The 20,305-nt window shown below is 49.8% G+C and overlaps 5 protein-coding genes across 5 annotated transcripts; 1 reads left to right on the forward strand and 4 right to left on the reverse strand.

Moving 5' to 3' along the window:
- Window positions 1-4,042: 4,042 nt before the first annotated feature.
- On the reverse strand, window positions 4,043-6,221 carry J7337_004934 (uncharacterized protein; the record flags this gene model as incomplete). The annotated part of the gene is made up of 2 exons (XM_044822618.1): window positions 4,043-4,546; window positions 4,599-6,221. The coding sequence occupies 2 exons, from the start codon at window positions 6,219-6,221 to the stop codon at window positions 4,043-4,045; spliced, it is 2,127 nt and encodes a 708-aa protein (XP_044683951.1).
- Window positions 6,222-8,029: 1,808 nt separating this feature from the next.
- J7337_004935 (uncharacterized protein) lies at window positions 8,030-9,001 on the reverse strand (the record flags this gene model as incomplete). The annotated part of the gene is made up of 2 exons (XM_044822619.1): window positions 8,030-8,880; window positions 8,929-9,001. 2 exons carry the CDS (start codon window positions 8,999-9,001, stop codon window positions 8,030-8,032), a joined length of 924 nt encoding a protein of 307 aa, XP_044683952.1.
- Window positions 9,002-9,082: 81 nt separating this feature from the next.
- On the reverse strand, window positions 9,083-11,155 carry J7337_004936 (uncharacterized protein; the record flags this gene model as incomplete). Its single annotated transcript, XM_044822620.1, has 1 exon — window positions 9,083-11,155. The coding sequence occupies one exon, from the start codon at window positions 11,153-11,155 to the stop codon at window positions 9,083-9,085; it is 2,073 nt and encodes a 690-aa protein (XP_044683953.1).
- Window positions 11,156-11,864: 709 nt separating this feature from the next.
- Window positions 11,865-13,646, reverse strand: CCT2 (T-complex protein 1 subunit beta; the record flags this gene model as incomplete). The annotated part of the gene is made up of 4 exons (XM_044822621.1): window positions 11,865-11,945; window positions 11,978-13,349; window positions 13,404-13,555; window positions 13,593-13,646. 4 exons carry the CDS (start codon window positions 13,644-13,646, stop codon window positions 11,865-11,867), a joined length of 1,659 nt encoding a protein of 552 aa, XP_044683954.1.
- Window positions 13,647-14,174: 528 nt separating this feature from the next.
- Window positions 14,175-16,529, forward strand: PRT1 (Translation initiation factor 3 subunit b; the record flags this gene model as incomplete). Its single annotated transcript, XM_044822622.1, has 3 exons — window positions 14,175-14,446; window positions 14,507-16,043; window positions 16,095-16,529. 3 exons carry the CDS (start codon window positions 14,175-14,177, stop codon window positions 16,527-16,529), a joined length of 2,244 nt encoding a protein of 747 aa, XP_044683955.1.
- Window positions 16,530-20,305: the final 3,776 nt, after the last annotated feature.

A 20,305-nucleotide genomic window follows, 5' to 3' on the forward strand; every position in this document is an offset into this window, starting at 1 on the left:
CCAGCAGTCTCCTAAAACTGTTGGCTCTCTCCATCGGAATGAAGATACAAGTCTTTGTGCTCCAGGCAAGCCCTTAGAAGTGCCTCCTGTTCGACCTTATCATAGCGACCTATATCTATTATGGTCTTTGATGTGTGTTTCTCGTTGGATGATTGGCCTTGCCTTTCACTAGTAGTCATGCGCTCAGGAGCACCAGGGGGACGCATAGCTATAGGGCGATAACCAGCTGGTTGCAGGTCACCTCGTCTACCTTGAGACTGACTCAGATCATACTATCACGAGCTGTTAGTAGCTTCTCAGAGGACTAGATTTATCTATGCCAGAACTCACTATGTTTCTGCCATCATTGCTTTTGGTCAGCAGAGGGGGTTGGTTGGTTGGAAGGGGACCTCGCGGAGCAGAACTTGAAGACTGTGGTTCTGTTTCTGCCAGAGACTCCACAGTTTGAGAGCTATAGTATGAAGTTCTACTTTCTTCTTTCGCCGTCACATATTTGAAAGCTTTTGGTGTTTCGTACGTCATACCGTATCCCCGTCTCAGGGATGGCTCCCGGAACTGGCCTGGGGGATCCTTGGTTAATCGGTTATCGTGGTGACCGGTCCCCGCGTCTTTGATATCGAATCTAGGGTCTCTAACACAGCGTTTAAGTGATTCAAACGAAGGTTTCATGACTGTGGCTTTAGAATGCGTGTTGTTTGGCGTTTCGACTCGAGTCTCGGAAGTAAAGGCAGGTGAAACGTGATGACCCATCCAGGAATTTGAGTCTCGACTCACAAGGCGAGAGTTTTGAGCAAGAGATGTATTAATGTTTGAGAAGCGAGAAGTCTCAACGCTGAATGAATCCTGGCGAAAAGATTTCTTCTTCTTGGAGGAACTCATGATTGGAAAGGAGTGAAAGAAGAGGCACGGGGTGGAATGTTCTGGGCAGGTGCAAGAAGGAAAATGCAAGCAAAAGATGAGCTTAAATTGAAAAGTGAAAGCCAAAGTTGGAAATCTCAGTGGGTGAGGGAAGAGAGTTAAGAAGAGAGAAGTGAAATATTTGTGCCAGTGGGAAGTGGAAGAGGTTGTGGATATCAGAGCTCGCGGTGCGAGGCAACTGGCGGCGTGGGCATGCAGCCTGCAGCCAAAGAGCCGAGATGATAGCGGGCCTAATTCAGGGCAGTGATCCAGTGAATATGAGATGGGTTAGGCGTTTCGGTGTATATACCCTGTGAGAAATAGCATACCATGAGCATGTGAACGAACGTACACCTCGAGTATCAAGAATTGGGGATTCTTGAGGAACTCATGTGAGTATTGAGGATCTCAACTTCGCTAGTTCTCTTATATATACAGTGACTTTCGATATCACTCCAAGGTCTGAAGAACGTAAGCTGAGGTTTGCACTTTATACCACTTTCCCATAAGATGTTATCTGAATGGCCGGTTGGATTGCACCTGATATTGGCATGGGAGTCAAGCTGCACGGCCAATACAATGCTAGAAGATGCAAGGCCTCTATAGCGTTGAACAGTTTGCCTTTGGTGTGACACATACAATTGCTGCATGCAACGTGTTCCTCGTATAGTTCATCTTCAGCGTCATCGAACATCAACTCAGCAACTAGGTGTCTGCCACGAGGAACTCTTACTTCATCTATATCAAATTCTACTGCTAGCCGATGATCATGCTTCATTTGTTTTCCGTTTATCCTCCGTCAAAATTATCCCACAACTACTCCATACCAATGTCATCCTCTTGACCAAGTCGAAGAACCATCTACGGCCCGACCACGACAACGGAAACAACATCTTCCATCTTTTCTTTTAATTCCACACTTCGTGACAGCATCACAAACAAGACAACGCCAAACTCACAACAATCACCAAGGTACGAGTGTGCCCTCCGAATCAATAACCTGCTGTAGTCGCTGCGGCATGAAGTCAACCCACATATTGACTCTCTCCATGTCGAATCCAGCCCACACATCTTTGACCATCTTCTGGAGAGTCTCGTCCTCCCAGTCCTTGGGCGCATCCAGATTCCATTGCTTGCGGTTGGGCCAAAGGCTGTCAAGCGGGTTGAGGTCGGGGCTATCGCCGCAGTTGTAGTAGTATCGTAAGCCGTGCTCATCCTTCCATTGCTGGACCAAATTAACCTTGCTTGCAGCGCCGTGGGCGAAGGCCTCGCAGTCTTCTTCGAGGATGAAGCTCTGGGGGCCGGTAGTTGTGAGCCATGGCTTGACCGTCTTCTCGAGAATGTGGTCTTTGTACTCTTGCATGGTCATGACACCAGTGCAGTTCGGGCTGGTGGAATCTTCGTAAAAGACAGCCTCACTCTTGAACCCGTAACCTACAGCTACCCAAGCGTGAGCTTTTCGTAAGTCGCGTGGCCATTCGGCCTCGGGAGTAGTTGCGCATGTTTCGCAGAAACGTTCACCAGGTCGGGGAATAAGACGCATCTTTCCATCGAGGCCAAACCCAAAGTGGAGCTCAATACTGAACCGGATAGCTCTCCAGTCCTGTGGATTGGGGTACGCTTCAAGCATGCGTCTGGCATATTCGACTCGCTTCTCACGAGCCTTCTTATGCACCCAGATCCTCGGACATCCCAGACATCGTCGGTAACCCAACGTTCCCATCGTTCTGTGCAGCGTCCTGGGGTTCACGTCAACCTCAACACCTGCTTCCTTGGCCAGTCCATGCCAGTTCAAGTTAACATTGACATAGGCGTCATTCCAGAGAATCTTCTCCATCTTCTGCTGGTCTTCCTCAGAGATCTTGAGGGGTCTCCCACGCGTTTCCTCCCATTCGGGATCATTGCGCTTAGACGCGGGGACGCTCAGCGCGGCATAACCTTGAGATCGCGACAGATCAAAGTGCCGAAAGATGGCTGACTTGTTGACAGGCAGACCCTGAGACTCGAGGTACGAGATGGTGCCTCGAACCATGGCCTTCTTTGGCGTGTCGCCATGCTTATATCCGGACGGCATACTGAGGGTCGCGTTGCCCGTTTGTTATAGAGGGGTTCTTGCGGTGTAAGTGGGTGGAGAGAATGATTGGGACGGTGGTGTGTGGATGTTTTTGTCTGCTCTCAATCTTCGCGCAACAAGTGGTGAGGGGTCAAAAGTTGGCGGTGATCACGTGGCATAGCTTGTTTCACCAACCACGTCGGCTCTTCTGTCATCGTCAATGGCGTTCGACAAAGCAGATGTATTAAAACGGTGGTCGGTAAAACGTGTAAAATTACGTGTCAATTGATGTCACTTACGGTTTGCATACACCCAGATGCTGTGGAGCAGATTTATTCTTCGTCTTGCCTTATGATGCATGTAAAAGAAGTATAATCTTACCCAAAGCTCAAACGAACAGTGACAACGTTTTGTCGTAAGACACACGGTCAATGTCGTAAAGAGCTTCCAATTTAACTAGAACAATAACTTAGTAATAATATCGTCTCACTAGGCCTAATGACCAGGCCATTTGCATTGCAAATTGTTTTACTATACAAGGCTGAAACCTCTGTCAACAAACTTACCCTGTACCTTCTAAACAAACCCATCAACAATCCTACAGAGCCAATGAGTCGGAGACAAATATGCCAAAGTACCCGTGATATGACTGAGCAACTTGGTGTCAAATCACATCTGTTGATATGGTGTTATTACTTCGTTTGTTTGATACACGAACGGATTATTAATCCATAGCTAATGATCACGGCTGCTACCCCTTCACAACACAACACCCAGTTTGTATGGTTTGTGTTTCCAACATCAAGGACAAGATGCACAAAGACAGTACGAATGATCATCAAATATGTTTGATTCAAAATCTCATCATCCAGCCGTGGATGACGGTAAATTACGAAGATAAAACCGCTCTATAGCCTCACGAGACCTTTCATAAGCATGCCTTCTACGTCCAACCAAATATACCCGCCACATTCCATGTAGTAAACGCCGTGAAATGGAGCAGATATGTGCACCATCCATCTATCCAAAATGTACAGCTTGATTTTCAAGCCCCAGGAGCCTTTTTCCAAGCGGGTGGCCCGATTAAACGCCTTAAGCTTTTCCTGCCTCACGGACTGACATCATAAATTTGTCCTCGGCACCCACCTCTCCGGCGACTCTGGCCGAAGAGACCTTGGCGTTTCTTCCATCAAGAATGGTCTTGACTTCGTCGGCGGTCTTAGCGCCGAGGAGCGTCATCTCTCTGCTGAGAAGAAGTGCAACAGCAGCTCGAATTAGGAGAGCGTCTCCTTCAAAGACATATACGTCCCAAAGACGGGCTGCTTCATCTATCGCCAAGTGTTGTGTGAAAATGGCTGTCAAAATTCCTGAAAAAGATCGTTCTAATTCGGCAATAGGGATCTTCTTGGTGAGGTGCGCGTGGAGAGGGGCAGACTTGAGAGAAAGTGTCTGCATGATGAGGTTGAATGCGGACGCTTGTGCACCCGGATCTCCAGTGTAAAAGGTTAGAGGCAGTGGGCGATTGAGAACGTTAGCGAGTGCGACGAATGCAGACGCGGCATCGGGCAAGTTGAGCAGCAGCAATGCAGCGATTGTCTGACGGACTTGGTTAGCAACTCAGGTGGCACAAGGTGGCTGTTGGACTTACGTTGCAACCACGGACATAACCAATGTCGCTTCTGTACATGGCATATGCACTCAACACATCAACAAGGCTTTGGTGCAGTGGTCCCTCGACGTCGAAAATCCGTAGATCCTCCCAAGTCTTCTGTGCCGCGTCCCTACGGATATCCTGGAACCATCTTGCCCTCCTAGCATCCTCCGCGTCGCCCTTATCGTCCTTAACTCTGGCTTCAATCTCTTGAGCTCTGGCCAGTGCTGCTTTGAATGACGTTTCAGACAGTCCCAATTCATTACCGATTGCTCGACCCCAAATTTGGGCACGGCTTCTGGGTGCGATTCCCTTCCACCATAGTTCTCTTGTCCTACGCTCGCGAATAGCATCGCTCCAACGTGGGATCACGTCCCTCTCCCAAATTTGCATCAGGTTGTCAGCTGTGCTGTCTCGTCCCTCAATCTTGGCCTTGCGTGAGGCTTCGCGTCGCTCCTCAGCCTTGGCACTTGCTGCCATCATCTTCTGATATTCCTTCAGATGTCGACGTTCCTCAGCGGGATCCTTGGGTGGTAGCCATGAAGGTCGTGTCCGGCTGAGAACAGCCTCTTTCTCCTTCGAAACGGGAAGAGGATCGATCATAATATTCGTCTTGCGAAGAGGGGGCAGTTCGGGAGTTGATTTGACACGCTGCTTCTTGTCAAAGGTATCGACAGATCGTCGACTAGCGTTCCAAGTGTTGGGGCGTTGATTCGCAGGGCGTTTGGCTTGCTGTTCCTCCATTTCGTTGGCGTGCTCCTCGAGCTTCTCAGTCAACGTCTTGGCTTCAGCGTTCAATTCCGCCAACGCAGCATTCCAGCTGTGTGCCCGTTGCTTGGCCGGGCTGCGAGGGTTGTCATCGGTCTTCCAAGTTGGTGATCGAAGAGAGCCTTGAGCTTGCGCGACTGCGGGTGTTCCATTGCCGACACTTCGCACTCGTTCTTTGGATCGATTGGGGGACGGAGAAACGGAAGATGGTCGACTGGGCGTACGCTCTTGCATGGGCCGGGGGGAGAGCGGCACATTGTCCAGAAACATGCCATCTGGGATATCATCGCCATCGTCTTCATCACATTCTCGCTCGAGGTCGGTGAAAGACTTGCGATCGCGGCCGGCCTGCCAGCTGCCTCGACGAGGTTTTTGAGGGAAACTTGGGTCTCTCGGATCCCTCGGGTTGAGCGAATAGGCTGGGCTTGGACTTCGCCGTCGAGGGAATTGAAGAGATGCAGAGGATGGGCTTGTCAATGTCTTTGGTCGAGTAGCAGAAAGAGGCTCGGTCAACGCGCTCAAATTGGTGCTTCTGGGGTTGGAGGTGTATACGTTGGTCTCGAGGGTTGGAAATGGCGGTCGGGCTTTGGAGGCAGTTTTGCCTGCTGCGAGGGTCCGGCTCGAGGGGGCTTTGGCTAGAGTGGGACGAACATCGACCTTCGATGGGCTCTTGAGGGTCACGGTATCGTCGTCGAGACCAATTTCTTCAAAATGGCCAACGTCGGCCAAGACGCTGCCATCGTCACTATCGAAAGATTGAAAAGAGGAAGTCTTGGAGCTCTTTGAGGTCGTCATCCCTGGCGGAGAGTCGGGGCTGGGGAGAACACTGCCGATATCAAGAGTACGAATCATTGTCGCATCTCCAGGGGAACGGTAAATGGCTGGACGAGAGGACCTTGTCGACTCGCCCGGAGGATTTCGAGCAAGTAGATCTCTGCTGATCTGGGTCTTTTCTTCGTCAATTAAGAGTGAATTGGCTCGAGATCGTGGCTTGCGATGTGGCCGTTGTTTGGCTTGGGCGGCGCTTCTGTTTTGTTCGGCAGCGCCGTGCTAGGAAGCTTGCTTTGTCGGTTTTGGCGGTAACCGTTGTTATGGGCACTGGAATATCGGGGTCGGAGGGAGCCGTTTCAAAAATGCCGGGGTTTGCGAGAACCAAATAATAGGGCCAAAATGAAGTCGTACTAAGCAAGTCTGGTATGGCACAAGGGATACGGAAAGCGAGGGAACGAAGTGAAAGGAGGCCGAGGCCGAAAGTTGTTGTGTTGTGCTGGTAAGAGCGATATAATGGTATCAATCGATCAACGAGAGACTAGGGTTGAATAGCTTAAGAGGATGGATAAGAGACTCCAAGTCTCATAGGGAAACGACCGAATTCGAAGGCGGGAACAAGATTTTGCAACCCCGGACAATGGTAAGCGGTCGCGGGCGGGATGGCGAGATATTACCCAATATTAAGCGCGTAGTTGAGAAGAAGTGGCCTCCAAAACAAAGGGGGTGATTAGTCTAAAGTTGAAGGGTTTGAGACAAGAAGACGATTGAAGAATGAAGAAATGATGCAGTGCCGAGAGTAGAGACAAGAAGAAATAGGGAAGAAAGGATGGGGGAGAGAGATGACAAGGAGACGACGGAAAACGAGTGAGATTCAAGCAACTACAAGGCAAGGAAGTTCAAGAACAAGAACAAGAACAAGCACAAGCAAAAGTCAAGCCAAGATAAACCGGGAAGTGGATGACGATCCCCAAACGAGAACGCCAGCGCAGCCAAGGAGATGATCCCACCCACACTTTTGATGGGATAGCGATGGAATGCTTGTACCCATTCATACTAAAATAGCATGCTCGTGACCTTTGCCTTGTTTTTCTCAGTGTGTGGGTTAAGTCATGGGTGTGAACATGGCCTTATCGGATCAAGCCACCTCCAGGGGCTTGCACCGTGAATCTTTTTTGGAGACTGTGTAAGACCGCTAATAATTGATGCAGAACTGGAAGGAAAGGCATTGGAATACACAATCAATTTCTGTATTATGATGAGTTCATGCGATGAAGTCAAGCTCCTATGTCGTTGCAAATACAGGTAATATCATGATCACCAATTATTGCCAGAGCCTTCAATTGGAGCACTAAGATCAATAATGGTCACAGTGTAACCCATAAAAACTCAACAATTCATGCTATATCCTCTTTTCTTACACCATCAACCATCTTGATACATATTCGTCGACCTGCCTGCGCCTACAGTGCCAGGAGTGCTAAATGGAAGCGGGCCCCTGTCAATTAATCTCGGCCGCATATGCGCGGCTAATGAACAAGCATAGCCAATCATGTCTCACAACTCCAAGATTTTCAGCTCCCCTGTCAACATGCAACCTCAGACGTTGAAAAAACAAGCAATTTCGCGATTTATTTATAATAACCCCTCGAAGCCCCTCTGCTAGGGTTTGCGGGTGATGACTCCAGACTTCTTTAATAAACTCTCATATCGAGGGACCTTGTCAATCAACTGCGTTCAGTCTTGAGGCTTGCATATCTCTGCCCCCCCTTGTCCTGCGTTATCTCCAAAAAAGTGACTTCATCTGTACGTGTGCATTATTACATTTTGACCGTACATCGATCGATTCATATCCCTCGAATGCCCGATCTCACACATGGCATCAAACTCCCTTACTTGCTTCGACGTCCACAGCTAGTTCCGCCTCCATATGTCCTCTGCCGTTTCTCGGTATCTGCCCGCATTTTGGCGATCAGATCGGTTCCGTTGAGATCGGAATCGGAATCTTCGGATTCACTCTTAGCGTCTGTATCTCCGGGAATGAGAAATGCATCCACATCTTTGGGCTGTGTCTTCTGCTTCTGCTTCTTCTTCTTCTTCTTCTCTCGACGCCTCGCTTTCTTTTCCGCTACAGTGGCCTTGTTTTTGTTCCGCCGTCTGATTTCCTGGTTCTGCATGGCCTCCTCAACAAATGTGTCGAGTGCCTTTTTCTTTGCTGTAAAAAGCGGAATCGGCGAGCCTGCAAGTCTTGAAAACTTCATCGTAAGGTTGTACCAAAAGTTGCTGTATTGCTTGCTGGTCTTGATTCCCCTATGTTCTAGTTCCGCTGCTACGGCTTGTGATTTGCGCTCAGTCAAGGACGCCGGCGTGGTCCAGTCGATTTCCCAGTTGTACTTTTGATTGGACTTGTCGCTTGTATCGTGATTGAAACCTTGCCTAGCGGCTATTTTCTTCTTGAACAAAGCAACTGTGGGTTTAATGGCGTGTTCTGAAACGCCATCTCGGATGATCGGGGGCTTGATTTCCTTCTCGGAAGGCTTGATCCAGTGCTTGTCTGTTCCTGGCTCCAACTGTTGCTCCTGGAGCTTCTTCTCAACTTCATCTTCAGACTCTGCTAAGTCTGTCTCGTCGTTAATGCGGGAAGGTCGCTCTGCAACAACCTTTGTGGGTGTTTCTTGTCTTGAGGCTGCGTCGCTCGCAGCAGTATCATCGGGGATAGATGGCAAAGGCGTGAAATCTTTTTCTGGGATTCATGTCAGTATGTACACCTCACGCAAAACATGTGACACACTTTGTTGAAGCCATCGACCTCCCTTTGGAAGTGGCGGCGTCCAGTTCTTGGGCAGGAGTCTCGGCAATGTCATTGCCTTGGGCACAATAGCCCGGTGAGGAGGTGTTGAGTAAAGCTTCTTTTTGAAAGAGCTGACCTCGGCGGCAGTCCCGTTCTATGAGACTCTGCGCTTAGAAGGCCTGACAGCTTTGGCTTGCTCTTTGCTCTGCTGTATTCGTTCTGTAGGTGATGAAGTGACGTACTCATCTCCAGAAAGGGGAGAGACATCCGGGAAGGGAGAGTAAACACTCTCGTTATCGCTTGCACGACCTCGCCCGCCCGAGCCCTTCAGGATACTCCTCAAGCCGAGAAGCGAATCCCGATGGTGAGGTCGGAACGGCGATGGTGTACCTGGAGTGTGGCTCTGCATAAGCTTCTCACCACTATAAACTGGCTGAAGCTCATAGATCGATGGTGAAAGACCCTTCTCAGTTTTGATCGGAGTGGAGAGATGTTTCTTCGAATTGCCGAACGAGTTGCCCAAATCCTTATCAGCCGAATCAAATGTGACCTTCTCCTCAAGTGTTGTAGAGACAGCTTTCGGAGGGGCGTCTTCCTGTGGTAGCTGATATGACACAGGTGGCGAGGATCCAACGTTTTCATTCTCTTCCACCTCGTTGGTGTTGGCGTCGTGAGACACCTCATCGTCACTTAGGTCAGGGAGGCCTTGGTATTCCTCCTCATCGTCGTCGTACTCCTTTTCGCCGTCTTTGGCGGGATGTGACTCGTACTGCTTGAGAGCAGAAATTTTCATGGGACTTGAGTGGCTCTCCATTTTAATGTTCTTGATGTCCTCTTCGTCGAAGTTTTCTTCGTCGTCTGAGGATTGACCATACATTAAGCTGCTCTCTTGCTTTATAGCGCGGATGTCTCCATCGTGAGACTCTTCATCACTGCTACCTTCGTCATCGCTAGAGTTGTATTGCTCAATGCTCTCTTTTTTGATGGACACCATGTCACTATCGTGAGCTTCCATCTTGATCTTCTTCGCTGCGGTATCATCATGCTGGTATTCAGGCGCGGTGGAGAAGGGCACGTCATGGTCGGGAGACGGGCAATTGCTGCTGGAGAGTGAGGTAGATTTCTTCGTCGTCTGGCGATCAACCCAATCTAGCAAAGAATCCGTGATGTGTGGCGAGGGCTCCCTCTGTTCATGGACAAGGACGGTCTCCTGGGGAGTAGCCACAGGATTGTCGGTGTGACTGATGGTAGTGTGTTCAGTCGTAATGGCTGGCTTCTGGACGTCAAGGGTATGCTCAACTAGTGTTGGCAGAGCTGGCTTAGCGGGGACCGTAGTCTCTTCATCTGAGAAATCAGAACTATCGGAGGGCTCCTGGGTAAGGTCGATGTGCAAAGTATTGATTGGTGTGGTGTCGCGTGCAACAGCTGACTTAGCAGGTGTAGGACGCTTTGTCACAGAGGAAGACTGGGTCTTGCGCTGAGCGGCAACCTTTCGCTGCCTAGCAGAGTTCTCGGCCTTGATATCTTTGTCGGCTGTAGCGCGACCTTTGGCGGCCTTGCGCCTGGGGGACACCAGGACCCTGACGACCTCAATGTCCGAGTCGGGTTGATCCTCATCGTCTGCATCGATCGACACAGGGGTCTCGATTGAGTCGCCAACTCGTCGTCGCTTGACGTTTGCTTTCTGTTGCTCAAGCTGGCGCTTTTTCGGAGTAAGCTGAACCTTCTCATTGTCGTGGTCCGACTCATTCTCAATTTGGGTTACATTCTCATTCTGACTGGGTTTGGGAGGGATATGAGCTGGAGGGACAGATGTGCTTCGACTTGGGCCTGCAACGCTTGAGGTGAGGTTGGGCAAGGGTGCTTGAGGAGACATAGAAGCACCTTGTCGCTCTCTAGCAGCTGGTCTCTTGTTCTCAAAGTCTGAATCAGAGCTCTCTCCAGATGAAATATCAAATGGTGTATTCGGTGAGTTTGCTTGAACTAGTTGACTTGTTCGTTTGGGGATTTGTTGGCTTTGACTACTCGTCGGGGCTCGTTTTTGGGGGGGAGTCTCGGGGACGCGTTCATTGCGTCCCTGGAGACGTCGCTTCTTCATGATTTGGGGGGATGACATGTTTTTGGAGATTGGGGTAGAGGGGATAGAGGGATGTAAAGATGCTGCGCGGGACAGTGAGGCTGATGCCTGCGATCTCTGCCTCTTGGGCTTCTGGCTTGGCTTGGCCATGGTTTGCTGTGACCCTGGGCGACTTGAGTTGGGAGAACTGGACTGGCTGCCACCTTTCGCGGCTTTGGCTGGTGATGAATTGTTGCACTTTTTGGTGCACTTTTTGGTGCGCTTTTTGGGTTGTTGAGAGGACGGTGACGACGAAAAGAAGTCGACAATCTTCGATTGCTCCATTGGTTTGGCGATATCACTCAGAGAGCGAAGACACCTGCCGGAGAATAAATGATGATGAAGGTACGAGTGACTTATTGGGATTGCTCAGATATGAAAGACTTTCAGAAGAGAATAATAAAGTAGCAGATAGCAGTATGGCTGGTGAAGTAATGCTGATGATGCTGAAGTTGAGATCTTTTGCAAGAGCGTGATGATGCGAGCGTAAAGAGTGAATGCGAGAACTTGAGTACGGAGAGGTGGGAGAAGAATTAACAGTAGAATGCAAAGCAAATTGCTATTCAATAAACGCAACAATAGGTAGAGACGAGCGATCAATAAAGCGCGTCAGTGTTTGCCAGTGTCAGTCAGGGGCTGCTGGCACTGGCACGACACTGCTCATTCAAAAGCACGGATTTATGGGCAATTCGTTGTTCGTCATAAGGCAAGGCTCATTCACGATGGTCCTTTTTTCCATTTTTCCAGCATCTATGGTATCATTACAGATCATCATGGTCTATGCACATTGACTCGTCCTCACCGGCTACCTACGCCAGTTTTACATACGCTCTCGTCGACGAGGAGCTGCCCGGATGATATCGTCCACTCGAAGAAGAAGCTGGTTGATAATGTTAGAAATCTGTTTTCAAGAGGTTTTGGATAAGTACTTACCTCTGCGGCTTCGCTGGCCGAAGACACCACAGCCTTCTTCAACTTGTAACTCTCGATAACACCGAGATCTCGCATATCAGTAATACCACCACCAGGGGTCATCAGATCCAGGCCGTAAGTGGTAAGACCATCGTAGAGAGCCTTGCGTAATCTGGCAACAAGGTCACCAGAGTCGAGACCAGCGTTGTCGGCAAGAATAGTAGGAAGCTGTCGGAGAGCGACGGCAAAGCTAGAGACAGCCAGTTGTCGCTTACCCTCAACTCGGGTAGCAGCGCCCTCAACTGCCTTGGCCATAAGCATCTCAGCACAACCACCACCAAGGGTGGTTCGGGGTTCCTTGACAGTCTGTGACAGAACAGCAAGGGCATCGTGCAGACTTCGCTCGGCCTCATCGAGGAGCTGTTCTGTGGCACCTCGGAGGACAATTGTGCAAGCTTCACCACCAGCCACACCAGAGAACTTGATGAGGGTATCTTCTCCAATGATAACCTCCTCGATAACGTCGCAGTGACCAAGCTTGACTTGATCGGGATGGTCAAAGGTCGAGGCAATCTCACCGCCTGTGACCAGGGCAAGACGCTCAATACCGTCAAAGTCAGCATGCTCAATTGACATAATGCCAGCATCAGTAAACAGCTGCTCGGGCCAGTTGTAAATAAGCTGTCGGTTGATGAAGCAGTTGATGCCGTGTGCCTTAATCTTCTCAACCTTGGCCTTCATCTTCTCCTTCTCGGCCTTCTCAAGCTCAGCAAGCTTGCTTGTTGAGCCAACCTTGACACGAGCACCAAAGATCTTGACCTTGTCGGTGTCCATGGAGGTGTTGGCCACCAGAATCTTGGCCTTCTCTAGTCGCTTGGGCTGGTTGACACCGATCTTCTTATCGAGAATGAAACCTTCGTCGAGGTAGGAGTCACTGAGTTTGCCTCCGGCCTTCTTGATGATCTGGATGTGGTTGAGGTCGGATGACTTGAGTCGGAGGACGGCATCAACGGCCAATTCGGCGAACTGTTTGCGGTCCTGGGCCAGAACCTTGGAGCTGAGTGTCGTTCGGGCAATGGCAAGTAGATCTTGTCGGAAGGCCTCGGGGTTCTTGCTGTGATCAACGGCTGATCCTTCCAACGCCTTCAGCGCAGCCTGGCTGGCTATCCGGTAGCCCTCGATGATAGTCTGGGGGTGGATCTTCTTGTCGACCAGCTTCTCCGCCTCTCTCAATAGCTCGGCAGCGAGAACAGCAACGGAGGTGGTACCGTCACCGACTTCGTCATCTTGGACCTTCGAAATGTTGACCAGAACCTTCGCGGCAGCGTTGTCGAGGGCGATCGACTTGAGGATTGTGGCACCGTCGTTGGTAACCATGATTTCGGCGGTGGAGCTAGCATCATGTTAAAAGGGGGGTTGTCGATACCGCAAGATGGGCGCAACGTACGCTGACTGGAGAATCTTATCCATACCCTTAGGGCCAAGGGTGCTCTTTACGAGATCACCGACGGCGATGGCACCGACAAAGGCAGAGAGACGAGCATTCTCACCCTTCTCCTCCGTAGTGCCCTCCTCAAAAATTTGGGTTGGTTGGAAAGACTAGGAGGGGCATGTTAGCATACGGTGTACTCGATACGAGAAGATGAAATGCTTCAACAAGCATTCCTCTCCAAAAGAAGAAGCATACCATGATGGGCTAACAATGTGACTTTGTACACGGCGAAACCTATAAAAACGTAAAAGGTTATCGTCGTCGTCAACGTCAATATGCTTCAGCCTTGGGGTAGACGTTGCAGCCTTTTTTTCTGGAGCTCCCATTCAGCTAAGCAACCGCAGCCCCTCCACTCCCAGGGGCCAGCAAAGCCCACACGTGATTTGCCCCGCGGTGGAAGCCTCGAGCTTCGGGCCAGTATTATCATTTCTCCGCATCACGCACACTTTCGTCGGGAAAGTTGAAGGAGAACACCAAATTTGTGCTGAACTAGGTTGGCCACCGCAACATCAAGACTCCGCACGATCCCGAGCGACATTCTGCGCCGTTCTAGACAAGCCTTTGCGTGTCTTCCAGAGGTCATATCTCCCGCGCGCAAAAAGGCCATTTTCGCAAACCTGTGCTCGGTAGCCAAACCCTCCCAAACCCTCGAAAAAAACCGTACAGAATCGAGCGAGAGCGGGGCATTTTTTCTTGCACCCCTCCAACAACCAAATATCGCCCAGCATGGCGCCCTCTTTCGACCACCTCCGCGAGGCCGACCTTGACGATGACGAGTTCAACGATGATGATATTGATATCTCCGATCTTCGAGAACGATTCGAGGTTTCGCTGGAGCAAGGCTATGACAGCTTCGTGGTTATCGATGGCCTGCCTCAAGTCACAGAGGATCAGAAGCCCAAGCTTGTCAAGTTCTTGTTGAAGAAGCTCAACACAGTCGGCAAGACACGTGAGGACTTGATACATATGCCCATGGGTGACGATGGAAAGTCTTTCCGGTAGGTGCCATGCTTGGAACTAAAGATGCATCGAACTTGGAGCTGATCCCGTTTTCAAAGATTCGCCTTTGTCGAATATTCCTCACCCGCTGAGGCTGCTGCCGCTACTCGCGAGCTCGATCTCACCCCCCTCGACAAGAAGCACACTCTCCGCGTCAACAAGTTCACCGACATCGAGCGATATGGACGAGAAGGCCGTATCGACGAGACCTACCAACCCCCTCACATCGACGAGTTCACCGAGAAGGAGCATCTGCGATGGTTCCTCAAGGATCCCTCAGGCCGCGGCCGAGACCAGTTCGTTATGTACAAGGGCGAGAGCGTCGGCGTCTACTGGAACAACGAGAAGGATCAACCTGAGAACATTGTTGAGCGACAGCACTGGACTGAGACATTTGTCCAGTGGTCTCCTCTTGGCACATACCTCACCTCTGTCCATGCCCAGGGTGTCCAGCTTTGGGGCGGTCCTTCATGGACGCGACAGGCCCGATTCGCTCACCCCTTCGTGAACCTGGTCGCTTTCTCTCCTGGTGAAAAGTACATCGTCACCTGGTCCAACCGCCCTATCTCCATCCCCGACGAGGGCCACCCTGCCCTCTCGATCGATGACCATGGCAAGAACTACGTAATCTGGGACATCGCCACTGCTACTCCTCTGCGATCTTTCGCCAACCTCGAGCCCCCTAAGGTTGAGGAAGGCAAGGCCCCCCCTAAGATGCAGTGGCCTGCCTTCAAGTGGTCTGCTGATGACAAGTACGTTGCTCGTCTGAACCCCGGCCAGTCTATCTCCGTATACGAACTCCCCCGCATGAACCTTCTCGACAAGACCTCCATCAAAATCGAGGGTGTTGTGGACTTCGACTGGGCTCCTGCTACCCCCAAGCGTGATGGTGTAAAGGACTACGAGCAGCTGTTCTGCTACTGGACTCCTGAAATTGGCAGCAATCCCGCCAAGGTCGGCTTAATGAGCATTCCCTCAAAACAGGTCGTTCGATCCCTGAACCTCTTCAGCGTTAGCGACGCTAAGCTTCATTGGCAATCCGAGGCTGCCTACATTTGCGTCAAGGTCGACAGACACTCCAAGTCGAAGAAGTCTCAAGCAACCACACTCGAGATTTTCCGTGTCAAGGAGAAGGGTGTCCCTGTCGAGGTCGTTGACACTATTAAGGATACCGTTATCAACTTTGCCTGGGAGCCCAAGGGTGACAGGTTTGCCATCATCTCCACAACCGAGCCCGTGGGCGTTACTGCTGTCCCTCCTAAGACTGCAGTTTCTTTCTTCTGCCCTGAGAAGGCCAAGAAGGGCCAACAAGTGGGTAACTTCAAGCACCTCCGAACGCTTGACAAGAAGAACAGCAACGCCATCTACTGGTCACCCCGCGGTCGCTTCGTTGTTATTGCCACCATTGCCAACCAGCAGAGCTCCGATCTCGACTTCTTCGACCTTGATTTCGAGGGTGAGAAGCCCGAGTCCGATAAGGACCTTACTGCCAACCTCCAGGCTATGAACACCGCCGACCACTACGGTGTCACAGATGTTGAGTGGGACCCTTCAGGTCGATTCGTTGCCTCATGGGCTTCCGCTTGGAAGCACTCGGTATGCTCCATCTATCAAACTTACTATGATATATATACTGACCTGATCTAGATGGAAAACGGTTACCACATTTACGATTTCAAGGGTGAGGCTCTACGAGAAGAGCCCCTTGAGAAGTTCAAGCAGTTCTCATGGCGCCCTCGGCCCGCAACCCTGCTCACCAAGGAGGAGCAGAAGGCTGTGCGCAAGAACCTTCGAGAATACAGCCGCGTCTTTGAGCAAGAAGATGCTGACCGTGGTGCGTCCGCTGACTTGGCTGTTGTTGAGGCTCGCCGACACATGCTCGAGGAGTGGTACAACTGGCGCGAGTCTGTCGAGGCCGAGATTTTGGAAGAGCGCGAAGCTCTTGGCCTACCAAAGGATCCTCATGCTCCTCTGCTAGAGGCTTACACAAAGTCTCTCGAGGGCTTAACATCGGAGGCGGATCGGGTGATTGAGGAGATTGTGGAGGAGGTTCTCGAGGAGAGTGAGGAGATCCTCGCATAGACGTCTTCACTGCATTTGCATGGGAGTGGTTTGCTTGTATCTCGGTAGAAAAACTGGTCAGGGCGAGGGGTAACGTAATGAAATTCATTGTCATGTTCACACGAGAGATAGGTCCAGCTCCTTGGACTTTCTAAAAGCATTTTCGGAGTATTCTCTGTTCATACATATCACTTGCTCATCATTGTTTGCTAAGTGATACGACGTAGTTGTCTTGGTAACGAATCCGTTTCTGAACACATTCATCTCAATCGCTTGTCTACCTATCTACGATGCATAGCAACACCTTCTGGCCCAAGACAGCAGCTGAAAGTCTTGGCTTTTCCGAAAAGAAATCCTGTCAAACTCACACTCTTAACAACAAACTTGTTTATTTGAGCACCAAGGCAACTCGTTTTCATGTTCGAATATTTGCCAAGAGAGCATGAGAGGCTGTCTCGGCACTTTCACGCATTCTTAACAATCTCTTGATGTCTCTGCTGCCCTCGATATTCGCATTCGTACGGAGTACCTATCTATGTTTCCCTGACAGTCAGCCTCTCTTCTTGGCGATGTCCTCAATGTGCATGATGCCAAGATATCACAAAAGCAAATCTGCCGTCAGAAAGCCCTACCACGAACCGTGATATCCGTCCCAGCTCGGCGATGACTTTGGAGCGGCATACAGGTCTCGGGTGTTTGTCGCACGCAGCCTGCCCAAATCGGACCGCAGCCGCTAGGGGCCAAACATTTCCGCCACTTCATATTAAATGTCCTCAGATTAATACATACAAACATCAATACTAAATATTTCCACGTGTGAACTGATAGCGGCTCGTATCCAAGAAAGGGGCAGACCTTGTTATGAACTGGGTTATTTATGTGTCAAGCGGTCTGCTCTTGACTGGGCTCATCACTCCAAAACTCAGCTCTCCGTATTTGCCATTAATTGTACCTTATATCATATCACTCCTACGATATCGCGTCTTCAGATAGTAACGGATTCTCTCTCGAGCGAGCGCGACTTTATATTTGCCCGTGTCATCAATATTTCAAACTCCTGCCCGAACCATTGCTCAGTTCTCCCTGCATGATGCGTGACGCGCTCCTTATTCTCAGTGGCATTATTGCAATAGCCACAACATATGCTTCTCCGGTAGCTTCATCAACGACTTCAATAATTACTTCGCCTGTCGCCACATCAATACTTGATCCAGTTGCGCCTCCCGTTTTCGCAGCTGTTACAACTCCAGAGGATGTATACACGGTCATTCGGGAGGTCAGCCGTTTAGCATCTGACATATATTTTACTGCCAGTAATATTGGAGGCCATGGTGTAGAAGTCGAAATAATAGGGGTACCCCAGGTTTTTCCTTACCTATTTACTTGACATATACTGACCTGTTGGAAGAATACATACCTCCGGTGTCGAGATATGATTGAAGGGGTTCAGCAGGCGTTCAACAAGGTCGGCGGTCGGCCCCAAACCCCTTTCTCGTATGAGAATCAAAAGGGTATTTGTTCCATGTTCGACTTAGTACGTAACATATCTGCAGTGCTCGTTGCGAGACATGATAGATGGTTTGGAGCGACCCTTGATCAACTTATACTGACATTCCTTTCCAGTTTGGCATCGACCAATCAAAGCTCATCACAATGTTAGTGAGAGATCTGGAGAGTATATCCAGGGACGGCTTTATCGACCACTTTGGGGATTGCTTCCAGCGACTTCAACCTGCACTGGACATGTTCATTGAAGAACTGGCATCTTATGCGCCTGATTGTGAGTTCGAGATGCTGAGGAGAAAGGACCAGCTTGAGGTTGGGTTGAGTAGTGCATTGGGAAGGGTGCTGGACTATCGGGCAGGACATCCCCCAGACCGCATTCCTCTGTCATGAGACTGGGGTCATCATCTTGGCTCTTTTTTACAATTATGACTTATCAACTTGATCTTAATGGCTGCTGGGCTTCTGTCCGATTTGACGACTCCATAATGGATCAAACCGCAGTGAGGTTGTGGCTCGGTTGGCGTTCATGGATTACAACCAGTCACACTTTGATAAGGGAGCGAACCCTATCTGTGAGCACACAGATGTGTAAATTATGTAGGGGGATTATGCTACTACAAAAAACGAAACATATAAGACATTTGAGAGGAGCTACGACATCGGATACTTCAGACTGTAGCTCACACTGAGCGGTCAAGAATTACAAGATGTTGAGATGCTTGCCTGCAACCCTACACAAAGCCTCCTGTTCCTATTATTTCCAATGTTTCTCTGCTATTACCTACTCCATCTACCGCGATTGAAATTGCCAATTTAGGAAACGCAACAGACTCGAGTATGTATAAATGATGAATTACGCGTCTGACGAGTTCAATTTGACAAACTTTGCTACCCTAGAGAAATTTGAAGTTTATCTTCAAGCCTCATCAAGGGAGAACCGGGGCGGAAGCCAGAGGGTCCCCGAAGCACAGACCATCCGATCCGGGGTGCACACAAGCGAAGCCCACAAAAAGAGAAAGTTAGAACAGAACAGTGTGAAGAGTCAATTCAGGTTGGTGATCCAGCAGCTTTGCAGCTATGAAACTGTAACTGATGAATTGCGAACCTCTATTGGAGGATAAAGCCTCCAACATATCTCCCATCCCAGCGGGGAACACAACACAGCACCTTGTCTTCCTGTATCCATTTCTCACAAGAATTACTTCCTCCCTGCATTGCTCTTTGACCCTCAATGACACATCTTCAGCCTTCACATGCTTAACAATGCAAGGGAATCTCGATTCGACCACAGCTAGACATTTGGAGATCGACTTTTTACCAATACTATGGTACCTACCGCCAAGGGGAGGCAAGAAAAAATAGAGCTTCTCATCTAAGTTGATAAAAAGACCTAGGTATACTTATAGTATACTTTACTTAAGCTTTAGACCAGTTCATTTTGGCACCCTGACTCGACGTCACAAGTTTTCTTGCTCCGGCCGGTGGTGTCTTACACTCGAGCGAGTCTTGGCCCTGACCAACCATCCTGCGGCGGGATCCATGGTCTGGATCGCCTACAGTGAGAATACACTGCCAACACGGCCTTCATACCTGGCGCAAGCCATAACCCCTCTCCCCTCGACTGGTGCAATTCCTCGTCAGTCTCTGGCCTTCTCTGTAACGCCCGTGCCATGCTGGTTTGGCCGCCGCCCGTCAGCAATGACTGGAGGGTGAGAGAAAAAAGAGAAAACTATTACAACTCTATTCTAAAGCTATATAATTCTGTTATGATCTTAAATAAAAATTGTAAAGACTCTTCATATGTTTTAAAATACATTAGAAGCTTAGGATAAAGAATTCAAATTTTAGGATGAGTTAGGATAAAATCGTCGTAAATGCATACGATTGCCGTATACGTATTTTTCTTACCCCCCGAGGAACAATTCCAGGGCAGGGCAAAAGAAGGGGTCACTTGTAAAACCCGGGCTCCTACCCCAACCTTTCCTCCGTTTTCCATTTCCAACCTGCTCTTTCATTCCACCTAGAATCACATTTTATCAATATCTTTTATCAGTAACGTTGCTTGCTACGGTTTTAATCGTCCGGCTTCGACTTGGACCCTTTACGCTCCCCTTCCTGCGCGCTCCCCTCCTGCCGCGTCGGCTCCGCACCTTCCTACCTGTACCTACGAACGGTAGTGTGACGTGACTGCCCAACCAAGATATCGATCGAATCTCGTCCCTTCCATTCCATGGCCTTTGCCGATTCACCGCACTAAGCTTCTCATCCTCTCAATGGGTTCCATGTGATCA

The sequence above is a fragment of the Fusarium musae genome, chromosome 3, assembly GCF_019915245.1.
Source record: "Fusarium musae strain F31 chromosome 3, whole genome shotgun sequence".
Lineage (NCBI taxonomy): Eukaryota > Fungi > Ascomycota > Sordariomycetes > Hypocreales > Nectriaceae > Fusarium > Fusarium musae.